This window comes from Mauremys reevesii, linkage group 1 (assembly GCF_016161935.1).
Source record: "Mauremys reevesii isolate NIE-2019 linkage group 1, ASM1616193v1, whole genome shotgun sequence".
NCBI lineage: Eukaryota > Metazoa > Chordata > Testudines > Geoemydidae > Mauremys > Mauremys reevesii.
The window spans coordinates 204,867,139-204,873,822 of NC_052623.1; the positions used below are offsets into that span (position 1 = coordinate 204,867,139).

A 6,684-nucleotide genomic window follows, 5' to 3' on the forward strand; every position below is an offset into this window, starting at 1 on the left:
AGAATTACAAGACCTTAATCAAGTCACTTTACAAATCCCTCTGTCTCAGTTTCCCTCACTGTCTGTCAAATGAGATGATACTTATCCTGTGGTTGTAAACTGCTTTGAGCTTATAAGTGACAACAGAGGTAAATAGTACTATGATGTGCTTATTAATTGGGTCTTGTTTTAAAATGAACTCTTTGCTTTTTCCATATGTGAGAGAACATACTAAATGACTGACTGACTTCATTAGAAATACATAGTGTAAGAAGAGGAGAATATAGCTGCTGTTTGCATAGGTGCTCAGTGGGAATGGGGGGTAGGGTACGAAGCAAACACTAGCTAAAGGCTCAGGATCTAGTCTCAGCTAGACTGACCCGCCATTACCCAATCCTGCTCCGCGCAGGACTTGGGACTCTGTACCTCCTGCCCATCCCACTCATCTGACCCTTGTTGTGAAAGAGCCAATGTGGAGCCAAGCATGACCTCTGACCCGCTTGCTGTCTCTATATTAACTTTGTGTAAGTGCTTGTGTTTCTGGCACACGTCTACCCCTGCCTCTGCCAGAGGGAGAGAGCGAGGTAAGAGCAACATTCCATCTGCCGTTTCCAGCTGTGCGAACCTTGTAACTGATGGGTGTCTATACAGAATGTGTGCAGGAGGGAGTAGAACGGGGAGGCTGTTTCTACCTAATTTCTTCTTACAGACTGAGGGCTGGATTCACCCAGGTTGGTAGCCCACCACCCCAAGGCACTAATGCTCCCTGGAATGGGGGTGCATGGGCAAAAACTATCTGCAATCCCTGCTCCCACTAGGGACCTGGAGTCAGCTGGCGCATTTCCAAAAGCAGGGTAGGGCCAGTGCAGGAAGAGGTGTGCTGATCCAGTGCTTTTTCCCAAGCAGCCTCCACCAGCAGAGCTCCAGGCTTTAAAGAGGAGAGATTCCCTACCCCTTCATGACCACATGGATGCATGTTATACCTTCGGTCCATAGAGGTGAATGTGGCTCCAGGACTAACAGAGAGGAAGCTACCTAAGCAATAGCTGTCACTTTGACAGCTAGTAACCAGCAGCTGTCTGGTTGCCATCTGCAGCATAGCTTCTAATATGGACTAGGAAGGTGCTGTGGAGAGAAGCAGCCTTAAGTATGCAGGCTAACGGTGAGAATCCCCTGGTAGCCACCTGGTGTTAGTTTAGCAAAACCCTCAGACTTGGCAGCCCAGCATGCCATGGGGAGTCTTAGCACTGAAATGATTTGATTTGACTAGAGGTATTGTAACTTAACTCGAAAGTTAACGTGCTTCGATTTAAATTATCTTCCAGCATGTGCCCTTTGAAATCCACTGTGTTTTAAAAGCGTATTTAATTTTACCCCCATGGCTTGGCCTCGTATTAGCTTTTCACTTGACCAAGCAGAAAATAATGTCCAGAGAGAGAAGCTTGGATGAGAACAAAGCAGGATTTGTGCTTAGAGTGTTAACTGCATAAACAATGTTTTTGCTCTTAATTATCCCCAGCATGAACATGCCAAGAGAAACTCTTTTGGACTCCCAGGCAGGTCATTTCTCAACCATAGAAATACAAACAAGAGATCAGTTCAGGCCATCTGATTCAGTATCCTATGGCTGACAGTAGTTTTAGAGGAAGGTGCAACAATATAGTATACAATTTAAGAAACTACCTGCCCCTGGGGGAAGTGTCTTTCTGACCCCTGTGTTAGGTTAGTGCAAGGGTCGGCAACCTCTGGCACGCAGCTCGCCAGGGTAAGCACCCTGGCGGGCCAGGCCAGCTTGTTTACCTGCTGCGTCTGCAGGTTTGGCCAATCATGGCTCCCACTGGCCGTGGTTCGCCACTCCAGGCCAATGGGGGCAGCGGGAAGCCACGGCCAGCACATCCCTCGGCCCACGCTGCTTCCCGCAGCCCCCGTTGGCCTGGAGCGGTGAACCGCAGCCAGTGGGAGCCGCAATCGGCCGAACCTGCAAACGCAGCAGGTAAACAAACTGGCCCGGCCCACCAGGGTGCTTACCCTGGCGAGCCGTGTGCCAGAGGTTGCTGACCCCTGGGTTAGTGGTTGGCTTTATCGTGAAGCATGTAAATGTAACTCTTATTTAGGATAAACCATTTTTGCTTTAACATATCTAATGTATGCTTGGATGTTCTTGCTAATTATGCATATTCATGGTACCAGATAGGGGAAATAACACTATTAGCTTTTTGCAGTGAATGTCCTCATCTTTTAAGGAGGTAAAGGATATAATGCAAGAATGATCTTGATGTCTCTCTTTGACTTGTTGCCTGTTGTTAATTCGGGGTATACTGTTTTTCTCTATTCAGTATCAAAGGGTTTAATTGTGCCTCCAGCTGGTTTCTGAGGGTACTGCCTTGAGCTTGTGCTGCAAACCATGCTTCTGTCCAAGGCTTTGGCGGTGACTCTGATTCTGCTCCTCAGCACCAGTCTCTCTGGTAAGTCTTAAAACCCTTCAGGCTGGTGGGGATATTCCTCAGCTTGATATGCACTTAAGCTGCTTTGCACAAGTCTATCCCAGCCATGAACTAGGATTAACGCCTGGTGGTAGAGGGTAGAGGGCATGAATTTTCATTGTGACTGGGAGTGTGAAGCCAGTTACTAGTGCATCCTCCCACACACATGGCTTAGCGGGGAGTATCTTAGCACTGTGTTCTGCTGTCTAATTCCCACTGCATGCACAGGTATGAGAACGCTGGCTGTGCTGCTCAAGTTTCTGCTACATGTAGAGAATGAAGGTTTGTAGCCTAGAACCAGTGTTCTAGAGCAGGCGCGGGCAAACTTTTTGGCCTGAGGGCTGCATCAGGTTTCAGAAATTGTATGGAGGGCTGGTTAGGGGAGGGGGTCCTGGCCAAGCCTCCACCTCCTATCTGCCCCCCTCGGGACTCCTGTCCCATCCAACCCCCCCGCCATTCCCTGATGGCCCCTCGGGGACCCCTGCCCCATCCAACCACCCCTTCTCCCTGTCCCCTGACCGCCCTCGGAACCCCTGCCCCTGACTGCCCCCTGCCATCCCATCCAACCCCCCCTCCTTCCTGACTGCCCCCCGGGTCCCCTGCCCCATTCAGCCTCCTGTTCCCCCCAACCCCTATTCACACCCCTGCCCACCACCCTGAACTCCCCTGATCTCTATCCAACCCACCTTGCTCTGTGCCCCCTTACCGTGCTGTCTGGAGCACCGGTGGCTGGTGGCACTACCGCCACGCCACCCAGCTGGGCATGGGCCACGCCGCCACCACGCATCTCAGAGCACTGGGTCAGGCTGGGCTCTGCAGCTGCGCTGCCCCAGGAGCTCACAGCCCTGCTGCCCAGAGCACTGCGCCGGCGGCAGAACCAGCAAGTTGAGGCTGCAGGGGAGGGGGAACAGCGGAGGAGGGGCCAGGGGCTAGCCTCCTGGACCAAGAGCTCAGGGGCCGGGCAGGGCGTAGTTTGTGTACCTCTGTTCTAGTGTGTGGATCCTACACTTGGACACTGGCCTTTGAATTCTGGGGAGACTTTGAATCCTACTACAGTCTTCCAGCTGATCTCTTCCACTGCACTTCTTGGGAGAGCTCAGTGCTAGCATGGAAAATGGTCGTTAAAGATGGTTAATATTCTCTTCCTCCTCCCCAGAAGTGGGTGCTAAGGCAATCTCAAAGAGACACGTTCGTCGTGACTGGCTGATCATACCGGATTCAATTGCATTTTACATGTATGAATCTGTGAACAAAGTGTCCCCGAAAGCTGGTCAGTTCTTGGCAGATGCTGTTCAGACTCCAGTAATCCTTGAGATCAGGTATGAAAAGGTTTCCTCTATTCCTGAGGTGGCTTGTGAGGGAATGGGGAGGATTAACTACATTTCCATACAGAGAGATCTTTGGGACAACAAAAAGAACCATTCATCATAGAGTAAACATTATGAAACCCGTATACCAAAGCATATTTCTCCTCATCCTCCACTCCCCCCTCACCCTGTTGCATACATATGTTTGTTGATTGATCAGCTTCATTGGATATGTCTGGATGCAGATGACCTTGTACTGTCTATTTATGATGGTCTGAGAACTGTGATGCTGGAAGGAAATCCCAGAGTGTAAATCAGGCTAGAGATTTTTGCACATGTGTGGGAGTCAAGTTAGGGGCAACATTCAAATTATCTTGAGCTAATGCTGCTATGAAGACAAGCCCTTTTGTAGTTCTGCATCTTATTTAATCTCTACAATGTGCCTTGTACTATTTTTCTACAATGTCATTCCACTGTGCCAGCTGTACAATGAAAAGCCAGATGGTAACTGATGTTCGTATGGTTTTGTTTTTTGAGTGATTGTCAAATGTATAATTAAAATAAATGAGAACTTCTAGCCATTTGTATCTGTGATCTGTCCTTCCTACTTAAGCACTTGATTACATTTCTTGGTCTAAAGCAGAAGAATGGGGATCAGAAAATCTCTGTTCTAAGAGTGACTGTAGAACTAACCTTAGAGCTGCTTGGACCATGTTCTCTCCTTCCCCCCGGCCCCTGAGCTCCTAGCCCGGGAGCAGGGGCGGCTCTAGCGTTTTGGCCGCCCCAAGCAGTCATGCGCGGGAGGCGCCCCGGAGCCGCGGGAGGAGCGGACCTCCCGCGGGCATGACTGCAGAGGGACCGCTGGTCCCGCATGGCTCGGCTGGACCCCCGCGGTTGCGGACGGCTCGCGGGTCCGGCGGCTCCGCTTGAGCTGCCGCAGTCATGACTGCGGCAGGTCCGCCGGCCCAGCCTGCCGCCCCCTAGATTTGGCCGCCCTAGGCACCAGCTTGTTTTGCTGGTGCCTAGAGCCGCCCCTGCCCGGGAGGCTAGCCTCCGGCCCCTCCCCTGCTGTCCCCCTTGCCCCGCAGCTTCAGCTCGCTTGCTCCGCCGCCGGCGCAGTGCTCTGGGCAGCAGGGCTGTGAGCTCCTGGGGCAGCGCAGCTGCAGAGCCGAGCCTGACCCAGTGCTCTGAGCTGCGTGGTGGTGGCGGCGGCAGCGTGGCCCATCTCGAGCTGGGCGACGTGGCTGTAGCGCCGCCAGCCACCAGTGCTCCAGGCAGTGCGGTAAGGGGGCAGGGATCAGGGGAGGTTGGATAGAGGGCAGGGGAATTCAGGGTGGTGGTCAGGGGGCAGGGGTTTCGGGGGTAGTCATGGGACAGAGAGAAGGGATGGTTGGATGGGACAAGGGTCCCAGGGGCAGGGGCAGGAATGACAGAACGGGTTGGATCGGGCAGGGGTCTGGGGGCAGTCAGGGGACAGGGAGTGGGGGGGTGTGGATGGGGCAGGGGTCTGGGGGAGCAATCAGGGAACAGGTGCTGGATGGGGCAGGAGTCCTGGAGGGGCAGATAGGAGGTGGGAGCTGGGCAACGACCCCCTCCCCTAACCAGCCCTCCATACAATTTCCAAAACCCAATGCAGCCCTCAGGCCAAAAAGTTTGCCTGCCCCTGCTCTAGAACTAACCTTATCAATAGAGCTGCTTGGACCATGTTATCTCTCCTGTCAAAATTAGAAGAATTGGGGGGGTTGGGCAGAATTTTTCAGTTTTCAAATGAAAAAATAAAAAAAAAAAATTTCAAGGAAAGCAGGTGTGTTTCAGGAGGTAAATATCTATTCCCCAGGTAACAGATGATGGCAGGCAGAAACAAGAAGTGTGCCCACCTGGGGGATACACAGTTCCATATTGCTACTCACAGCCACACACCTATTTTGCTTCCTGAATCCCTACAGGGCAGTTCAAGAGTCCCACAGCCATATTAATGGACTAATTTGCCAGGACTAATTTGTCCCACCGGCAAATATGAGAGAGTGGCAGCCTTCTGAATATAGAAACAGCGGGTACCCCACCCACACATGTACTTTACTGATGTGTTACTGTCTCCTACAGGAACTTCCTGATGAAGGAGACCTCTAAAATCAGTGTGCTGGCAGAACAGCTGATGGAAAAATTAACAGGTCTGTGGAAGAAGAAAGAGGAAGCCTCAGCCCAGCAGTAGAACTGAGATAAGGCCACTTGACATGAGTAATTAGAATGTGCAGCGTCCCTTATCCTCATGAAGTGAGATCAGCTACTACCATAGAATTGTTGTCCCTGATGATGTCACTAGAAGGGGTGAGAATACCAGCTTCAAAGAGCAGAGAACCTGTCTCCAGGGGTGGGGAGGGATGCACTATCAAAGTAGCTGCTGGATGTGGGAAAGGGAATAGAAGGAAGACCGATTCTGTAGTTGAATCTTGAAACCTAATTTCGCCTTCAACAATTTGTTGACCTTCCACCTCACCCCAATAAAGTTTTGGATGTGTTTATAGTTCAGTTGTTTCCTCCTTTGCATTAAATGTTTAAGTGGATAGTGGTTTTATAACATCTTGTTCTGCTGCTGTGAGAGCTGATATGATGTAAGGGAAGTGATACTAAGCATCATCCAGACAAGTGTAACCAAAATCAGACACTTCCCCTCACCACCTTCCTCGTAGGGGGTCACCTGACCTGTAGTGTAGTCTTTTGGGGGCACTTGGTAGCAAGCCAGCTGTAACAGTCCAAAGACAGTCCTGTAGTGCTTCAAACCCTGTCAGATAGGTTCCAGCACCAGAAACTACTCGCACACACATCAATGGATAAATACTACAGTTTAGCACACTAAAGTACCTTCTATCTACAAATACCAAATCACTTTGAAAACAGTAATTTATCTCAGCCTC

General features: G+C 50.9%; 1 protein-coding gene across 5 annotated transcripts; it reads left to right on the top strand.

The window, feature by feature from the left end:
* Positions 1-254: 254 nt before the first annotated feature.
* Positions 255-6,275, top strand: LOC120368700 (apovitellenin-1-like). 5 transcript variants are annotated; one of them, XM_039481088.1, is made up of 4 exons: positions 255-563; positions 2,316-2,444; positions 3,619-3,781; positions 5,873-6,275. In XM_039481088.1, the coding sequence occupies exons 2-4, from the start codon at positions 2,384-2,386 to the stop codon at positions 5,979-5,981; spliced, it is 333 nt and encodes a 110-aa protein (XP_039337022.1). In that variant the 5' UTR covers positions 255-563; positions 2,316-2,383; the 3' UTR covers positions 5,982-6,275. The 5 variants fall into 5 exon arrangements, with proteins under 5 accessions (XP_039337022.1, XP_039337033.1, XP_039337063.1 ...); XM_039481099.1 differs by lacking the exon at positions 255-563 and adding an exon at positions 603-710; XM_039481129.1 differs by lacking the exon at positions 255-563 and adding an exon at positions 908-977.
* Positions 6,276-6,684: the final 409 nt, after the last annotated feature.

What these genes read in the sequence shown, in the direction of transcription:
- LOC120368700 (XM_039481088.1), top strand. Translation starts at nt 2,384, where the DNA reads ATGCTTCTGTCCAAGGCTTTGGCGGTGACTCTGATTCTGCTCCTCAGC. An exon ending in CCTCAGCACCAGTCTCTCTG is followed by an intron (nt 2,445 to 3,618) that starts GTAAGTCTTAAA and finishes CCTCCTCCCCAG; the next exon opens with AAGTGGGTGCTAAGGCAATC. An exon ending in CCAGTAATCCTTGAGATCAG is followed by an intron (nt 3,782 to 5,872) that starts GTATGAAAAGGT and finishes TGTCTCCTACAG; the next exon opens with GAACTTCCTGATGAAGGAGA.